This window comes from Morus notabilis, unplaced genomic scaffold, assembly GCF_000414095.1.
Source record: "Morus notabilis unplaced genomic scaffold, ASM41409v2 Scaffold640, whole genome shotgun sequence".
Taxonomy (NCBI): Eukaryota; Viridiplantae; Streptophyta; class Magnoliopsida; order Rosales; family Moraceae; genus Morus; species Morus notabilis.
Genome location: NW_010367435.1, coordinates 166,577 through 186,413, shown reverse-complemented (window position 1 = coordinate 186,413; position 19,837 = coordinate 166,577). Strand labels below are relative to the sequence as shown.

The 19,837-nt window shown below is 33.3% G+C and overlaps 2 protein-coding genes across 2 annotated transcripts; one reads left to right on the top strand and one right to left on the bottom strand.

Annotated features, from left to right (window-relative positions):
• The first annotated feature begins 7,752 nt into the window (after positions 1-7,752).
• LOC21392548 (pentatricopeptide repeat-containing protein At2g34400) lies at positions 7,753-11,521 on the top strand. The gene is made up of 4 exons (XM_024174985.1): positions 7,753-8,685; positions 9,267-10,348; positions 11,045-11,092; positions 11,197-11,521. Exons 1-2 carry the CDS (start codon positions 7,754-7,756, stop codon positions 10,219-10,221), a joined length of 1,887 nt encoding a protein of 628 aa, XP_024030753.1. The 5' UTR covers position 7,753; the 3' UTR covers positions 10,222-10,348; positions 11,045-11,092; positions 11,197-11,521.
• Positions 11,522-12,206: 685 nt separating this feature from the next.
• LOC21392547 (putative inactive cadmium/zinc-transporting ATPase HMA3) lies at positions 12,207-18,340 on the bottom strand. The gene is made up of 9 exons (XM_010112413.2): positions 18,151-18,340; positions 17,003-17,263; positions 16,717-16,814; positions 16,371-16,626; positions 16,135-16,272; positions 14,449-14,776; positions 14,111-14,313; positions 13,815-14,014; positions 12,207-13,434 (listed from the first exon to the last, which is right to left on the bottom strand). Exons 1-9 carry the CDS (start codon positions 18,338-18,340, stop codon positions 12,262-12,264), a joined length of 2,847 nt encoding a protein of 948 aa, XP_010110715.1. The 3' UTR covers positions 12,207-12,261.
• Positions 18,341-19,837: the final 1,497 nt, after the last annotated feature.

Sequence of the window (19,837 nt, the reverse complement as noted above, 5' to 3'; positions counted from 1 at the left end):
TTTCTCATAGACATCTAACTTTTATTTAATTACCTTTAGGTGACAAAAAACCAAAAATAAAAAAATAAAAAAAGATACATGTAATCATGTTTTGTTTGATAATATAAGAATTAAACAAATTAGCTATTAATATGAAACAAATGCAAATATATAAGTTCCCTTCAAAGATTTTCAAAAGAGAGAAAGGAGCTAATTTTTAGATTTTCAGATGGGTAGATCACTAGCTAATAACACCTTTTTGGTTTCAGGTGTTCACTATTATGAAGCACATTTGAACCAACCCTAAATATATAGCTTTAACATGAGTAAAGATCCAAGTTTCCAACAAAATACAAGGAAATTAACCAACAATTGATATGATGTTGGGGCTTCATTTGAACGAGAAATTATTCAGTACACCACCGGGTGTACCACGTCATATTGTTTATGTGGTACACCCGTCCAATAAGATTGTACCATTTAGACAGTTGTCTAAGTTAAGTCATTAAAATAAAGAAATTGAGTAGAATAATAAGTGCTTTTGACTTAATAATCAATGCAAATACCTATTAAGAAAGAGAAATAAAATGGCAAAATTGACATAATGTCTAAATGGTACAATCTCATTAGACGAGTGTACCACATAAATAATATGACGTGATACACCCGATGTACTAAATAATTCCTCCACTTGAACATAAGGGCAAGTCTAACGGCACCAAGCCTCGTAAAATGTTTGGGTCTCGACCCTAATAATCATCGAAGAAAGGCTTAAATAAGTGGTCAAAGTGCGCTCTCAATCCTAACCCTAAATAATTAATATATAAGATTAGATTACTACTAAATAGGATTTGGGGTCATGCAAGTCCAATTGAGCTAAATTATTGCCTCAACTTTAGCAGACATATATAACTTTAGTCTTCCAAAAATAGTAGAACAAGACAATATTAGTTATAATTACATGACCTCCACCGAAGGGAAATGGCCTAAAATTTCCTCTCCTCACAAAGAAAAAACAAAATCATGTTCCTAATACTTTGTCATGCTATAATTTTCATTCGTTTTGCGTGAAACATTAATAATAACAACAAGAACAATAACATTATTATTATTATTATTATTATTATTATTTTGCTGGATGGGATTTTAGCTTATTTACGAGTTCATATGGTATGGTGATTCAAATCATGATGATTTTAATTATGATTTTAAAATCAGAACCATGATTCATGATTTTGAGTTCAAATTATGATTCTGAAACCATGATTCAGAATCAGGAGTTTGAATTACATTGAATCAAGAGGGAGGTGGCTTTAGAATCATGATTTGAACTAGTTTAAAACATCACATCAGATTCTGAATCATGATTCAGAATCATCCAAACCAAACACTGATTCTGAATTATGATTCTTGGACGTTTGTTTCTTATATTCGTCTTTGATTCTGAATCATAATTCATGATTGTCTACAGTATTTTCTCTTACAAAAAATACACGTAAAACAAAAATAATTTTAAATCATGATTATAAATACATAAATCAAACGTAACCGTTACATTGATTCTTAACCAAAATTTAAAATTATAATTCTAGATCTATCTACTAAACACACTCTTAATTCAGTGTCTTTTTTACTTTTATTGTGATGTCTATACTCTGTACCAAACAATAATGCAATCGGCATGTAGACATGTGAAAATAAAAAAAATAAAAAAAATAGAAATAAAATGGCAAAATTGACATAATGTCTAAATGGTACAATCTCATTGGACGAGTGTACCACATAAATAATATGACGTGATACACCCGATGTATTAAATAATTCCTCCACTTGAACATAAGGGTAAGTCTAACGGCACCAAGCCTCGTAAAATGTTTGGGTCTCGACCCTAATAATCATCGAAGAAAGGCTTAAATAAGTGGTCAAAGTGCGCTCTCAATCCTAACCCTAAATAATTAATATATAAGATTAGATTACTACTAAATAGGATTTGGGGTCATGCAAGTCCAATTGAGCTAAATTATTGCCTCAACTTTAGCAGACATATATAACTTTAGTCTTCCAAAAATAGTAGAACAAGACAATATTAGTTATAATTACATGACCTCCACCGAAGGGAAATGGCCTAAAATTTCCTCTCCTCACAAAGAAAAAACAAAATCATGTTCCTAATACTTTGTCATGCTATAATTTTCATTCGTTTTGCGTGAAACATTAATAATAACAACAAGAACAATAACAGTTTTATTATTATTATTATTATTATTATTTTGCTGGATGGGATTTTAGCTTAATTACGAGTTCATATGGTATGGTGATTCAAATCATGGTGATTTTAATCATGATTTTAGAATCAGAACCATGATTCATGATTTTGGGTTCAAATTATGATTCTGAAACCATGATTCAGAATTAGGAGTTTGAATTACATTGAATCAAGAGGGAGGTGGCTTTAGAATCATGATTTGAACTAGTTTGAAACATCACATCAGATTATGAATCATGATTCAGAATCATCCAAACCAAACACTGATTCTGAATTATGATTCTTGGACGTTTGTTTCTTATATTCGTCTTTGATTCTGAATCATAATTCATGATTGTCTACAGTATTTTCTCTTACAAAAAATACACGTAAAACAAAAATAATTTTAAATCATGATTATAAATACATAAATCAAACGTAACCGTTACATTGATTCTTAACCAAAATTTAAAATTATAATTCTAGATCTATCTACTAAACACACTCTTAATTCAGTGTCTTTTTTACTTTTATTGTGATGTCTATACTCTGTACCAAACAATAATGCAATCGGCATGTAGACATGTGAAAATAAAAAAAATAAAAAAAATAAAAAAAAACATAAAGAAAAAAGATGGGTTAGACAAACGATATAACAACTTTTGGTGTCTCTTTTCTCCAAACCTAATCATTTTCTACTTTTTCTTTGAAATATCATTTTCCACTTTTCTTTTCTTTTTTTTTTTCCTCCAGTTTTGTCCATTCATACATTAATTGTGAACTTATCTGGGGTGCATTGCGTTGTTTTTTATTTGGTCAAAGATATTGTTCATTGCATGATTGGTTAAGTAATGTTGTACCCTAGCTAGGATAAGAATATGCAAAAAAAAAATAATGGTATTATTTTGTGAGAATTGTTACAATAAAAATTGTAATTTTATCCTGCTTGTTAAAATTGTTATTTTAACCGATAGATAATATTTTAAGATTTATTAGTGTTCACATTAAAAATTTATAACATGATGCAAAATTACTCTTACTCACATATTAAACCGTTTAAAAACTAATCCAATATTTAAAACAACAATTACTTTCAGCAAGAAAAATAACAGTTTCTATCTTAAAAGTTCTCAAGTATAAGAGAAAAATTTACCCTTTTTTATTGTATCATGTTAAACTGCTTTTAAAAAAAAGGTATAGGAAGTATTAAAAAATTTATTATAAAAAAGTATATTGGAAAGTGTTTCCACTTATTTATGCGCTTTAAGACGAAGCTCAATTATGACGTGGACTTCTAATATTGAGAGCTTGTTAGAATGTATAGCACAATTTAGTTGGAACTAGCTAAAAGTTAGAATTTTTTATGAAAGTTTCTTATAATGTATTATAACTTTTGTTTTCTTTTTTTCTTTTGTTATTTTTAACTACAAAATACAATTTTTTTTTAAAAATTAATAATAATAATTAAGGAAGTTGAAAATCTTTAATTATATGTAGTGTGAATCAAAAGATTTAGAAGTAGTTATATTATCTGGTCCTTGGACGTTTCAGGGTTGGTCTTTTATCTTTGTTTCATAACTGAATTGATTAAAGATGGTAAGATATGTATTCAAAATAGTAAATGTTGATTTTTATTGATAATTGATATAAATTAGTAAATATGTCTTACCTTGTGGTCAATCTTTTTGGATCTATTGTTGTGGCAGCTGATATTTGTGGTAGTGGTATTGAAAGATGAACATCTTCAAATATTTTTAAAACAACTGTAGTTATTTGTGCTCCCTTTTGTTGAAAATAAACTTGCAAGATTTTTGTTTATCCTTTTAACTGAGCAATGATTGGGGGAATTACAAATGAATCAGTAAAGCCTTCATTAATTGTTAATGTAGAGCATGGTTTTTTGATCAATGCTTGTGCTGCTCTTCCAACCACTGAAGTAATTTATAGTTTAATTTATTTAAAAATGTGCGACTTTATTTTATTTTAGTGTATTTTTATTTAATTTTATTTTCATTCAAATTATTTATACTATTATCATTTGAGAGACTTTGAAAATTTAGCACAAAATGATATTGAAATAGATAAAATCGGACCACAAATCAACACCTTTCTTTTTTAATGTTTTTCTTTCTTAGTCTTTATTTAGTTTTAATCTCAAAAGCGCTACACACACACGATTAATTTAAAAAAAACGGCTAATACAAATTGTTTTTTTCTTTTAAAAAAGAAGTAAAAAAGACGACATAAAAGAAATGAAAATAATAAAAGGGGAAAATCTTAAGCAAAGAGTGGGGGAAAATAATTTAACTTACTTCGTTGTCTTTTACATTAATTCTATTTTGTTTTGTTTATTTTTTTATTTAATTTGGTGTTATGTGATTTTAATTTTGTATTTAATTTTATTATATTATTTATGGTATTTTTATTTAACAAATCCAAACAATTTGACAAAAAATGGTGTAAAACGGACAAAATTGAATTCCAAATCAATTTATAATAGTAAATAACTATAATAAAGAATAAGAATTTAAAAAATAAACCGAAAATGGTTTGAAACCGTTCGATTAAAAATTTCGACGGCTGTGATTCGCGCGTAAAAAACACGCGCAAGATGAGCGCGCTCAGTAGGGGGAGGGTAGCTTCGGAGTGGTGGGTCTCACCACTTTTTGGTTTGAAACCATCCGATCAAAAATTTCGACAACTGTGATTTGCGCAAGAGAAGCGCGTTCAGCAGTGGGAGGGCAACTTCGTTTACTTCGTTGTCTTTTACATTAATTCTATTTTGTTTTGTTTATTTTTTTTATTTAATTTGGTGTTATTTGATTTTAATTTTGTATTTAATTTTATTATATTATTTATGGTATTTTTATTTAACAAATCCAAACAATTTGACAAAAAATGGTGTAAAACGGACAAAATTGAATTCCAAATCAATTTATAATAGTAAATAACTATAATAAAGAATAAGAATTTAAAAAATAAACCGAAAATGGTTTGAAACCGTTCGATTAAAAATTTCGATGGCTGTGATTCGCGCGTAAAAAACACGCGCAAGATGAGCGCGCTCAGTAGGGGGAGGGTAGCTTCGGAGTGGTGGGTCTCACCACTTTTTGGTTTGAAACCATCCGATCAAAAATTTCAACAACTGTGATTTGCGCAAGAGAAGCGCGTTCAGCAGTCGGAGGGCAGCTTCGCAGTGGTGGGCCCCGCCACTTTTTCCTTCAGCCAGCCGAACGTCGGCATGTGGCAATCTTATAGCAAAAGACGTAAAAGCCCATGCACAGAGAAAGGAAAAGAGAAGAAAAAAAGAGTAAAATTGACAATTCATACTCAAAGGACATAAGATAGAGGCGGAATTATGAGAATGTTTCTGTATAATGAACAATAAATTGTGAGTGTATGAACATTGTTCTATAGCTTTCTTTTAGTATATTTATAATGTACCTTAAAATGTGATACAATAGTTATTTTCTTTTTATTTAAAAGTTAAACCAGATTTATAAGGGTCTCCAAATATAAACTGTAAAGCACTTAGAAGAGAGGGGGAAAAAATATGCTTAGGGTCCTTGAACTAGGAAATTTATCGGAATCATGATTCTCTTATTTATCGGGAATCACTTGTTCTTAGTAAATTGTGTCTAATAATAAAACCAAGTAAATATTAAGTAAATAAAAACAAAAAAAAATACTGTATATAATATAAGGAAAATTGGTAAACATTAGGTAAATGATGTATTTATCAAGTAAATAAATTGATATGTAAATCATATATTTATCCGGTGAATCAGTTACTTTTGTATCATACCGCATTTTACAATCAGCCGAATTGGTTTTGGTAGATCCTATTTTTACCGAGTAAATCCTTTATTTCAAGCCAAAAATAATGCACTGTTTTACTAAATAAAAATTTTACCTCATAAAACATTTATTTATGAGCCAAAGCAATGTGTGATCTTTGTAAATAAAGCATTTACTAAATAAACTTACTTTTAACTAAATGTGATATCTTTAAATTATTATGACCAATACCCCCTTAATTTTGGAGTTATTTTTAGTTTATCCCCGAACTTTAAAAAACACTCATTTTACCCCCTGAATTTTAATTGTTCCCACTTAATTCTTTATGTTTGAATTTATGTTAAAAATTGATAGAAAAGGAGAGTAATGTAATCATATGGTATTTCTATTTCAATATATGTAAAAACAAACGAATAAAAACAACATCACCACACTTAATCACTTTTTTTCTCATCTGATTTTAACAAAAATTCAATTTTATTAAAAAAAAAGTACACCAGCTCTCCAAGGAAGGCAATGTGAGATTTGCAACTGAGTGTGTGGTTGTTTGGAGCATACGAAACATCGGCTCTGTTAACACTTGTTGGGGAGATACCACGTATAAAACTGGTCAAACACACTTTAAGAGCCTAACTTAGTTTAAAAGGTTAACCTTTTGGGATGTATATAAACTATTTCACATTTTCATCCATTTTTCATGTAAGACAATACACACATACATTTTCTCAACATTTATAAGAGTAAAAAACAAAATGCAATAAATTGACAAAGAATTCGTTTATTCACATAGTAAAATTTTAACCATTTTTTTTTTAAAATTTAGTAAATACACTAGTTTATTCTGTTTAGATAAATTTAAGTAAATGCTTTTATAAATAAAATTGTTTTAGCTAAAATTTATAAATTTGTTTTATATTTAGAAGATTTTACTCGAAATTTTTTTTTTTAATCCTCAATCAGATTGCATGTGTCAACCCAAAAATTAGAAAAACCCTAATGTCATTCCCACCTGGGAACTTAGCCCCACAATCTTCCAATGATGAGTTCCATGAGAGAAAAATCATGATAGAGAAGATGGTTTGGAATTTAATTTTTTTGCTTAATTTTTAATTTAGGAAAATCTGATTTACATCAATTGTTTCTAAACCGAATTTTGTTATTGTTTTCACAAATTGATCTCTTTTCTTGGAAATTTGTATCAGCAATGCCTTTTTTTTTTTTTTGGGGATGGGATGTGGGCAATATTTTGAGAAAAGCTAAAAACTATCTTTTCATAGTATTAATATTTCTGACCGGTCAATACAACTGTCCCTTTATTAAAATAATTAAGTTTTTAGCACATTTACCCTCTGAAGTTGTTGTGCTTCAGTATATTACCCCCAAACTTTTAAATTTTACAATCAACATCCTTAACTTGTGAAACTGTTGCATTTAACCCTATTTCACAAACTTCTTTAAAAAGAAACGGAATTTGACACGTGCCACTCACATGTGGGGTTTTAAGGGGACATAACCAGTATTCTATATGCCATAATTATTAAATAAAATATTAATAAAAAATCTAAATTAATTTCAACCATTTATCTCCATCCAATGGAAAATTTTTAATGTTTTTTGTAAGTGAGACAAAAGAGGGATTTCAAAGATACAAAAAGGACGTTATGAAATTTCATTGCAATATATTTTGGCTAACCAAAGTTGGCGGTATTTTCAGCTTGAGGCTCGGAAACAATGCTGAGAAGTAAATTGCCTTTGCAGGAGCTTATTTCCCGCCATCTCACTCTTCAAAAATCCCACATAAACAATCCCATAATTAACAACAACAAGAAAAACCCAAATCAACTTCTCTTTGAAAAGCTATTATCCCACTTGAAAAAATGCATTTCCATAAAACAACTTCAACAAATCCAAACCCAAATGCTCATAAACTCCATACACAAACCCAACTTCCTTCTTTCCAAAGCCATTGACCTCAAAAGCTTTGCCTACGCTTCCGCGCTTTTCGCCCACATCCCCGAACCCAACGACTACGCTTTCAATGTCATGATCCGTGGTCTAACCACGACATGGCAAAAATATGGTCTTGCTCTTGAATTCCATTGCCAAATGAAGGGTTTAAGCCTAAAGACCAACAAATTCACCTACCCTTTTGTGTTCATCGCTTGTGCGAACCTTTCGACGCTGAATCACGGGCGTACTGCTCATTCGTCGGTCTTTAAGATTGGTTTGGATGGTGATGAGCATGTCAGTAACTCGCTGATCACAATGTATGCGAGATGTGGCGAATTGGGGTGTGCCCGGGAAGTGTTCGATGAAATTACCCTAAGAGGGTTGTCGTCGTGGAATTCGATGATCTCGGGGTATTCGAAGATGGGGTACGCGCGGGAGGCAGTGGAGTTGTTTGGAGAGATGAGGGATGATGGCATTGCACCAGTCGAGATGACGTTGGTGAGCGTTCTAGGGGCGTGCGGAGACTTGGGAGATTTGAGTTTGGGAAGATGGGTGGAGGAGTTTGTTGTTGAAAAGAGTTTAGAAGTGAATTCTTATTTGGGTTCTGCATTGATTGGTATGTATGGAAAATGTGGTGATTTGTGCTCTGCAAGGAGGGTCTTTGACAGTATGACTAAGAAAGATCTTGTAACTTGGAATGCCATGATTTCAGGGTAAGTACTTCTTCCTTTGTCCTTGATAAGTCCCATTTTAGTACCTTGTAGTTTGACACTTTTTCAATCTAGTATTCTCATATTTGGAAATTCTTCTTGAGATAGCCTTTATTCAAAAAAATATCACTGACCGCTTTTGAGACATGCCCTTTCAATCCAGAAAGATAATTAAATAAGAAAAACCCATAAATTCCAATGGAACATAAAATCTAAAAAAGTAAATAGTGAAACCAAAACTCAAAAATAATTTCAAATCAACCTCTCATCACCAAAAAAAAAAAAAAAAAACCTTCCAAAGTGCAGTTTCGTCATTTTACGCATCAGAAAAGTGTGTCTGGGTATCTAGGTGATATTTTTGTTTATTTCTTTTTTTGTAAGACATAGGTGATATGTTTTAGAACACACCTCAGTGAGTTTTTCTAGACACAAAGATACTAAATTGAGAAAATGTTAACTTACGGGTACGAACATTTCCTTAATAAAATCAACATATTTAAAAATTAAAAATTTTACTGGAATATGCATGCTAAATGATTCAACTGTTGACATTCTTTTTTACTTATTCTTTACATTCATGACAGGTATGCTCAAAATGGATTGTCAGATGAAGCAATCAGGCTATTTGGTGACATGAAAGAGGCGGGCATTAATCCGAATAAAATAACATTGGTTGGAGTCTTATCTGCTTGTGCTCAAGTTGGGGCTTTAGATATGGGGAAATGGGTTGATAACTTTGCATTAGAAAGTGGTTTACAACATGACGTGTATGTGGCAACTGCATTACTTGATATGTATGCTAAGTGCGGGAGCTTAGATGATGCGCTGAGGGTTTTTGAGGAAATGCCCCAGAAGAATGAGGTCTCTTGGAATGCCATGATATCTGCGCTTGCGTTTCATGGCAGAGCCATTGAAGCGATATCCCTATTTAACCGCATGATTGAGGAGGGTGGGGCTCTTGCACGCCCAAATGACATTACTTTTGTTGGGGTACTTTCTGCTTGCGTTCATGCTGGTTTGGTTGATGAAGGTCGCCGGTTGTTTAATTCGGTGAGCTCATCATTTGGCCTTGCTCCAAAAATAGAGCACTATTCTTGCATGGTTGATCTTCTGGCACGAGCAGGACATGTACATGAAGCTTGGAACTTCATTGAGAAAATGCCTGAAAAGCCAGATGAAGTTTCACTTGGGGCATTACTCGCTGCGTGTCAGAAATGCAGAAATGAAGATGTCACCAAGCGGGTAACACAACTTCTTCTGGAGTTGGAGCCTTCAAACTCTGGAAATTACGTTATATCGTCAAAGGTATACAAAAAGTTAAAAATGTGGGATGACTCAGCAAGGATGAGAGTGTTGATGAGACAAAGGGGAGTCAGTAAGACTCCTGGTTGTAGTTGGATCGAGTTCGAAAATCAACTTCATGAATTTCATGCCGGTGATCTTGTACACGACAGTTCAACTGAGGCTTACCAAGTGTTTAGATTGCTAAATGATGATATGAAGAGGGAAGGTTATGTTCCGAACCTTAGTGTTGTATAGAGACATATTGAGAAATCTGGCTTTGCATTGCGAACTCATCAACTGAACTACAAACTCAGTTTTACCTGTTCTCACGTAGATTAGTCAAGCGAAAACCGGACTGTGGTCCTGATCCCAGTTTTCCCAGGTATAAATGTTCTTGTCTGAAAAGATTCGTTTCGGGTTTTCAAAATCTACGTGAACCCTGAATTGTACTCTACTCTTCTAGGAGCATCTTTGTGTATTCAGCATATATGCAAGCTTTGCTGTCAGTTGCAATGAAGAAATAAATGTCATGATAGTTTATTGGTTATGAAGAATGCTTTTGCTATGGTCGAAGAAATGCATTACAACATTAGTTTAAGAGCTCCCATCTTTAGAAAGTACCCTTTTTTAGCTATATTGGCTTTCTTACCGTTGGCCCATCATACTTATTTATTTAGGAAAAGCGCTGACCATAAGCTGGAGTTCTATCACTTCTCCGAACATTTTCTTTTCGAATAGAGAGTTTAGTATGTGATCTATGGAGTTTGTTCTTATGTTGTGTAGTGGTAACCAATTTTCTAATTACTCTTAGGAAGTTTCTTAGCTTGGTGGTGTCTTAATCATTTTACTATTTATACAGGTTTGATTGTCATTCAAGCTTTTGGCTCAGTCTCTCTCTCTCTCTCTCCAGATGCTTGCTTACCTTTAAAATCGACCACTTTGTTGGACAATGAGCATTAGAAACTTTATAGTTACTTTTGCAGAAGATTGGTTTGTGTCAAAAGAAGAAAAAAAAAGAGTCAAATCGGCTTTTAAGATTACGGCATGAGTTTTGCTTTAGCTTTTCTTCTTTTGGCAGGTTGTATTGGTTGTAAATTTCCTCCTAGAAAGGACCGATATCTTGGAGGTAACAAAAGATCCGATCATTTGATTTGAAATGTTGTATGTTTTGTTTGTCTCAACTGTATACAAGCTTGGATAATGACTTTACTTGTTGATTTTTCTTGGCAGAGCCAAAAATTGGTGGTTGTTGCTGAGCTCTGTTTTATGGAAAACTCTGGTGCAGTTGCTGTAGCGGTCTGTAGGACGAGAGATTGCTTTAAGACTAGGCGGGTGCAAGAAACGAACTGATTCGAGAACATCATAGTGTTTTGCCATCAATTGAAACCTCATATCTTCAGTAGTTGAAGACAATTTTCGTGACACAAATCAATGGTATAAGCTCACTTTTTGGAACCAATTCAGTTGAAAATATCACTGGGAGATTAATGGTACATCTTATTGCATAGCTGAAGCAGATGACAAAGGCGGACAAGTTGTTTCAAGAGATTGTATAACAGCCTCAACACAAACAAAAAGTAAGATTATCAATTAAAACAATAGATAAAACAAAAATAAAAAGAGAACCATTTTTTCTGTTTGAATAAGTTATTTTTATTTTATCGACAATGTGCTTGGAAAGGAAAATAAATTTTCTCGTGTGTCTGCCATTTTATTGAAACAAAGTGGTATCCTTGTGTTAAATAATTCAGTTTGCTATGTGAAGGCATTTTCACTTCTGTGATTAAATATTTTGCAGATGATATTGTATTGGTATTCAACACCATTTTAATATTCTAAATAAAGGAATCATGCTAAGGGCCGTTTAGGAGAGCTTGTGCTTTTACTTTTAAGCAACAGAAGAACAAACAGAAGCATGAGTCATGGCTTTAAATTAGTGTTTGGATAGTGCATGGAAAGAAGCTTTTTATTTCAGAAGAGCTTTTGAACATGTTGGTAAATAAGTCAAAAGCTCTTATTGTCATAAAAAGTAATGCAAAACAAGGATATGTATAGAATTTTTAATTTGTTCACAAATAAAATGTTAAAAATGTAAATAAAAAAGCTTTTCGTAAGTTCTTTTTTCATACGCAATTAGAAGGTGACTTATAAAGAGCTTATAAAAGCCAAAAATACTTTCATGTTGTCCATCCAAATAGTCCCAAAAGCAGTTTTTGGACTAAATAAGCCAAAACGGGGTTTTTAAGCTAATCCAAACACACTCTAAACAAAGGAAAGGTATGAGGTTAACAAAGCCTATTCAATAACAATACCCAACAAGCTTCCACCAGAACTAGAGCCAGCATGTTGGTTATACCTACCGCAGCATTTGTCACCATATTTCTTACAGCACTTGACAATGTCCGACTTCAACGGATTCATCGCTGATATGCCGTCAACTTTTCGAGAACGTTCATTCTCTTTCTGGTTGAAACAACACTTCTCAGTTTCCCTCTTCTTTGAACTTATGCACTCATCAACACATCCAGCACCACAATAGTTGCACTCACTAGAAGAACCTTCAATTTGCAAACAACACTCCGAACTATTGCCAATCGTTCTATCCGACTCCTCTCCCTCGCAATGAATTCGCTCGACAGATTTAGAGCAGCATAGATTCTCATTTTCCCGATAAGCAGTTTGTTTTGAGCATGTACTGTTTGAGCGCATAACATTTGTGACCTCGCCACAACATTCATCAGTGCATTGCTTTACTCCGCAACCCTCATTGCTGTCTTCACCTTGCCCGCAACTTGACTCTATGATTTGCTCTCTACTCTTAGAACTTGGACTCGCCGTATTAAAACCGCTCGAGTTGCTTATTCTGGATGTTGCCTTACGAGTGAATTTGTCGCAGCACTCATTTTTACAACTTTTCGTGTCAAGGGGTGCATAACCTCCATTGTATCCGTGTTGCTCGTTGGCGCGGTTCATGCTTTCATCTCTTTCGCATGACAATGTAGAGAAAGTCCCGTACTCGTGTCTGGAAAATCTGCCGTCTTGTTTTTTGGTGTCTTTCAGAAGTAACATGCTGTTGAGAATCACTACCAAGCATGTCCCAACATCAGTAAGAACAGCTGCCCAGACAAGAGGATAGCCTGCAAAGGCTAGTGCTAGTATAACGCTCTTAGTACCGACCGAGATAATTACATTCTCGACGAGTTTCCTGAAAGCTCTCTTTGCCAGTCTAATGGCTTTTGGAATCTTTCGGATATCATTTGACATGAGGATTGCGTGTCCTGTCTCCGTTGCTAGTGCTGAGCCTGAAATTCCCATGGAGATGCCAATATCAGCCGTAGCTAGAGCAAGAGCGTCGTTTATTCCATCTCCGATCATTGCTACCGGACCATTCCTCTTAAACTCTTTGATGAATTGTGCTTTCTCTTCAGGTAGAAGTTCTGCATGCACAGTGTCTAGAGCACGGTCCAGCTAAACACGAAATCGAGAGAAGCATACAAAATCGAACTCATTAGAAGGCCTGAAGCAGGTTAGTAATAACTAAGGCCTCGTTCATTTCACCGATTCGAGTTTTCAGTTTTGAGTTTCTATAGTTAAAAGTTCTCAAAAAATGTCACATCTAACTTTTTCTGTTACAGTTAAAAGCTCTTAAAAAATGTCACATTTCAACTCGAATTGAAAACTCAAATCCGCAAAGTGAACGAGGCCTAAATGTTTAACCAGACTAGGTGACAAAATCACCTAAAGATCTTCCTTAGCCCATAAATCCAATTTCGCTAGAAAACTTCGAAAATCTATGTTAATTTTTCGATAACTGGTTGTGAAAACTTTAGAGAGAAATAGATCCACACCTGATCATATGCAATCATGGCGGCTGCATTACTGTCCCCGGTAAGCATGGCAGATCTGATGCATAATTCCTTCAACTCTTCAATTGCCTCTGCGGCCCCAGATCGACACGTATCAGAGAGGCGAAATATTCCCACCAGAGCTGCTCCACAATATATGTATCCATTTGTTTCTCTACTCATACTTTGAACATCCAATGAATCTGAAAATTTAGCTATATCAGCACAAAAATTTGAACTTATAAACATGTTCAAATAAGACACCATAGAGTTCTAGGAAAAAAAAAAAAAGAAAAAACCTTTTTCACAACCAGCTCTTAGGCCGATTCTCCAGTTTCCAATGTAGATGTCTTTCCCATCAATTTTCCCGTAGACTCCTTCCCCGGGAAAATTTTGAAAGCCCTCCACATTTTCGGGATTTGGTTCGATGGATTGTGACCGTCCGTGGCCAACAAGTGCATCTGCCATTGGATGACTTGATTTACTCTCAATGCTTGAAACCCTTCACAATTTCGACTAAAGTGTTCAGTTTCAATAAGATAAAAAAAAAAAAAAAAAATAGTTTCAATATCTCTTGGCTGAGTATCTATATATTCCATATTAGAGATACAAAATTAACTCTTGTGACCAAGCTTACCAATAGAGCAATGTGTTGAAGCTGATATCATGACTAAGAGACCGAAAATCGATCACCGAAAACTCCCCCCTCGTTAATGTGCCGGTTTTGTCGAAAGCTACGGTTTTCACCTTTGCAAGAAGCTCAAGGTAGTCGCCACCTTTGATTAGAAGGCCGGTGGTGGCAGCCCTTGAAAGAGCACAGAAAATAGTCACAGGAGTGGAGATGACAAGTGCACATGGACATGTGCTCACAAGAACAACCAATGCTAAATGAAACCAGTAGTTTTCATTTGGAAATCTCAGCACAGCTGGAATGATAGCAAAACTGGCTGATATTATCATTACCACTGCAAAAATTCATAGAAAAAGAATGGTGAAGAAGAATTAAACAAAACACTAGCTGAAAAAAGGTGTGTGTGTGTGTGTGTGTATATATATATATATATGTACATAGGTAGAGTTTGAAAAGGGTTAGAATAGTCTAGGCATATTGTGGCTTCATTTAGCTCAGAGACAATTCTGTTTGGTTCTTTAAGAAAAGTAAATTTCCATTTCTTTTGTTCTTGATGTCAAAAATTAACTACCTAGTTGAGTGTTTGTGATTCCACTAGTTTGCTAGCTTGAGGCTGAAAAGAATTAAAGGGAATATATCATTTTGGTACCTTGTAGTTTGACATTTTGTTAATTTGATACCTTAGTGTTTAGAAATTTCATTGAGGTATCCTGTTGTTCTGAATATATATATATATATATATATATGTGTGTGTGTGTGTGTGTGTGTGTGTACATATTATGCGGTTACGTAGCACATTTTTATGAGACATAAAATGACGAAATGCTCTTTTGAACCCTTTTATTAAAACTTAAGACTTTCTAAAATTGTTTATTTTAGTTTAGTTATTCTTTTTTAGATTTTATGTCTTCCGGAATTTATTATTTTTCACTTAATTATGCGTTTAGATTAGAAGGGTAGAATTATCATTTCATGTCTCGAAAAAGGGCTCAGAATACCAAAATGACATATTTTTTGAATAACATAGGGCTTGTTCAGTTGCATTTTTGAGTTATGGTGACTTTGAGTATAGATCTTGAGTTAAATTTGAGTTATAACTTGAGTTGAAGTTGTAATCTGAGTTTGTGTTTGATTGTGTGCATTTGAGTTATGGTTTGAGATGAGAATCTTTTTAAGTTTGTATTTGGGTGGGTCATAACTTGAGTTTGTATTTAGATAGTATTTTAATAAAAACTCAATGATGATGAAAAATTTTAATAGGGTATATGAGTGTGGTTTTATTTGTCTTTTCGTTGTAAACGCATAAAAAAGAATCACTCAATCGAAATTAAAACGAAAAAGTTAGTGTTTTTAAGAATAAAAAAAATGTTATTAATTAACTTGAGTTTGAGTTTAGGAACTTGAGTTGAAGGGAAAACTCGAACTCAGATTTTAACCCTAAACTCAAGTTAAAGTTCAAGTTAAAACTCAAATTTTACAAAAGAACATGATCTTGAATAAAGTTGTAATTTGAGTTCAAACGTTTTTTGAGTTTAGGTGCCTCAACGGGATTTTCCAAACATGGGGGAATCGAACCGGAAAAAGTTTGCATCAAAATGATGTTCTCCCAAAAATAAAATGAAAGGCCTATGATGCAAGCAATAATTATTTATTTGGAACTAACATTGTTTAAAGGATTGAGGAGTGACTTACAAGGAATATAGTACTTAGCACACTTGTCTATAAATCTTTCAGTTTGAGACTTCTTTTTATGTGCATCTTCAACAAGCTTAGCCATTCTTGCAACAACAGAATCTCTGGCCAAGGCAGTAGTTCTTACAGCAATATAACCTGGTAACAAGAACATAGACTCAACACTTCAAGCACAAAAATCTCTCGATCATCATCCGAAACCGAAAAACGAGGGAAAGAAGGATCGAAAAGCTAACCGTTCAGATTGATTGAGCCAGCCCACACAATCGAACCCGACTCTTTGGCAACAGGAAATGATTCACCACTCAGCATCTTCTCATCAACTTCACATTTTCCTTCAACAACAACTCCATCCATTGGAATTGCCTCACCAGCCTTGACCGCAAGGATGGTGTCCAACTTAACAGAATCTACATCAACCTGCTCTCCGGTTTCGGCAATTGTAGCTCTCTGGGGAGCCATGCTTGTCAGAGCCGACATCGCGGCCATGGCCTGCAAAATTCATTTTTTGCCAAAAAGTACCATAAACAAAAATAAAGGTAAGAAAGAACACATTCATAATCAATGTTTTTCAGAGTATACCTTGTAACTTGCTCTTGTTTCAAGCCAATGAGCAATGGAAAACAGAAAGACAACTGTACCTGCCTCCCAATAATCTTGCAAAACAAGAGTGCCTACCACTGTAAAACATCAAGTCTATATTAGTATATATAAACCTTTTTTTCTTTTTTTGTTAATAACTATCATTAGCCACACATATTGGGAGCTTTTATCTGTTTTCATATTATTTCTATACATTATTCGTAACATGTTATTGCACACAATATGTTATCCTGAAAAGCAGTGTAAAAGTAAGATGTGTAAATACCTGCCAAGAGAACAAGAATGTTTATATTAAGTGTGAGGTTTCGAATGGAAGCAAAACTTCTGATGGCAATAGAGGGAGCTCCAATAACAACCGTCCCAAGAGCCAGCCATTGAAAGGGACGCCATACAAATTTAAGAAATGACAATGCAAGCAATACTCCACATGCCATCACAGAAGGAGCTGGCCATTTGTTTCTCACGAAATTTTCATCTCCTTTAGGCTGAACACTTGCTTCCAACCTTGCCTTGTTCAGCACCTCAACTGGCATTGATCACATTATGCAGTACATCAATACCTACGTAGGGATAATAATAAAAACGTACTTTGTGTTTTATCGAATTATCGGATTTTACCTTAAGGCTGAGATTATGCAATGTTTATCTAATTAGACGAGAATCTATGGCCCTAATGTCAGATTTGGTCATATTTTGCAGTGCAAAAAGACACTGTTACTCTTCATAAAACAAATTATGGTTTATTGAGAGAAGTCCCAAAAGTAGTAGTTTTAGTATTCTTCAAATTTTTTCCGCATTTGATAATAGGGTCTTTCTACAGCAAGGGCCCCTACTATGAGGGAGTGTTTCTGAATGTTAAATCTGATAAAAATCATATCAAAATAAAAAGTATACAAAACTGATTTAATTTGATGTAGATCTTACGGTTTAAAATAAAATCCTAATGATAGAGTATTTTTTCTTACTCTACCGTAGAATTTGTGAAAATAATCAACTTTCATTTTTTATTTTCTTGGGGATCAATTGCTATAGTTGTTCTCTTTGAAGAAATTTACATTCTTATTACTAGTTTTTCTAGCTAAAAGAAGTTGGAAGTTGACAGCCGTGGGGCTTCACATTTCTTATTTTGTTTAACAGCATTTCTTATTTTATTTTTATAATATTACTACTTAATTCTCCCAAAAATAAGATTATACAAAATATATCAAGTAAGCTTTGTAAATATTCACTATCATTTGTTTTTTTTTTTTTTATAATAAACGTGATTACATACGGAAAGAATTAAGGAGTGAAGATTGAACGGCGGTTATCTTGTTTTAACAATATGACATGAATTAGCCGATAGTAACGAATTAAATAGTTGAAAAAAAATTTATGACAATTATAAGTGAACAAGATCGCTAATATCCATACCGATTTGAGTATCAGAAAGGAGGAGGGAATCATGGACAACAATGAGTGTTTTGGTTGGGAGGATGACCGAAATCTCTTTGACCCCATTAATCTGTTCCATAATTCTCTCTAGCAGTGCAACTTCTGATGCGCAACAAAGTCCCAAAACCTCAAAGTAGCTTTTCTTCATCAGTTTCTCATGATCAGCCATGATGTCTCCTTGATCACTATTAACTTCTTGTTTTTGAGATGAGAAAAATGAAAGAGAAGACTATTATGAAGATTCACTATTTGCAACGTTTTTCTTTTTTTTGTTTTTGTTTTTTGAAGGGTTGACTTTGGCCATGTGTAAATTGTCTTTCCTTTTCCAATCTGACTTTTTCGGTTTTATGTTTATGTTTATTTCTTTCTAAGATAAGATCTTACTAGTAAAATATCGTGTTAAATGTTTTCATTTTGAAGCTAATTACCTTCTTTTTTCTTTCATGAGCAGATTATTCTATTGCATTATTTGATTTAAAATTTATTCACTCTCTCTCTCTCTCTCTCTCTCTCTCTCTCTCTCTCTCTCCCTCCTTTAGTAAAACTAAGCATTTATTAATAATATCCCTAAACAATATGTTTTCTATTGTCCATATTGTACTAGGAAAATTGCGTCTACTGTTCGATTTATTTTATTTTATTTTTTGGGCTAAAGAGTGTTCAATGTATTTGATTTAAAATTTATTCAGTCCAATAATTTTATTTATTTATGAATGGTGACGATAGCTTGAGTGTAATGATAGTTTCATTAATATTTGATATTGGTCCTGTTGTCCATATTGTATTAGGAAAATTGCGTCTACTGTTCGATTTATTTTATTTTATTTTTTGGGCTAAAGAGTGTTCAATGTAATTGGTTTAGAATTCATTCAGTCCAATAATTTTATTTATTTATGAATGGTGACGATAATGATAGTTGCACTAATATTTGATATTGGTTATCATAAAATGGATAAATTTTCTGAATTTCCGTTTGCATTTTGCCCTTGAATTTGAAAAATTGCTCTCCATAAACTTCAAAATAATATTGATAGAAAAAGCTGATATGGAAGTAAATTTCGAAGAATAAGTTTTAAAAATCTCTCAAACTTAGGCTACTTTTTCACTTTGCCCCCAAACTTTATAATATTATCAAATTTGCTTGTTCCTTAACTTAAAATGGATGGAAAAAATTACGTGACACCAGATTTGAAAGGCTAAACCTAATTTAAAGGAAGGAAAAAGACTAAACCTAATTTAAGCTAATGATATATTAACAAAAATTACTTCTAAAAATACAAATATTAAAGCTGGGACACAAGGGGAATTGATAGGTCGCAGCCAAATGAGTCGCGAAAGCAAGGTGGCTTACTGCCCTCTTTTCGTCACTGCCGGCACACTTAAATGCTCCACACAAACAAGAACAATAACTCAAGATAATAGGGTAGTTGAAAAAGTGATGTCACTACAAAAAACAAGACATTTAACGTCTTATATTTAATGACGGGTTTTATAAAAAACCATCGTTGATCCTTCTAACTTTATACAATTGGCGCAGAGGATTAGACAACGATTTTTTTGAAAAACCATCGTTAAATGTTATATCTTAGACGACGGGTTTCCTGAAAACCGTCATCTAATTGGGCGCGATTTCCTAAATTTTAAATATCAAATCCATAACCCAAAC

Coding starts and splice junctions, on each gene's coding strand:
- LOC21392548 (XM_024174985.1), top strand. CDS start 7,754: ATGCTGAGAAGTAAATTGCCTTTGCAGGAGCTTATTTCCCGCCATCTC. Junction 8,686..9,266: donor TGGAATGCCATGATTTCAGG/GTAAGTACTTCT, acceptor CATTCATGACAG/GTATGCTCAAAATGGATTGT.
- LOC21392547 (XM_010112413.2), bottom strand. CDS start 18,340: ATGGCTGATCATGAGAAACTGATGAAGAAAAGCTACTTTGAGGTTTTG. Junction 16,815..17,002: donor CATTCTTGTTCTCTTGGCAG/GTATTTACACAT, acceptor GATGTTTTACAG/TGGTAGGCACTCTTGTTTTG. Junction 13,435..13,814: donor CCATGATTGCATATGATCAG/GTGTGGATCTAT, acceptor TTTCGTGTTTAG/CTGGACCGTGCTCTAGACAC.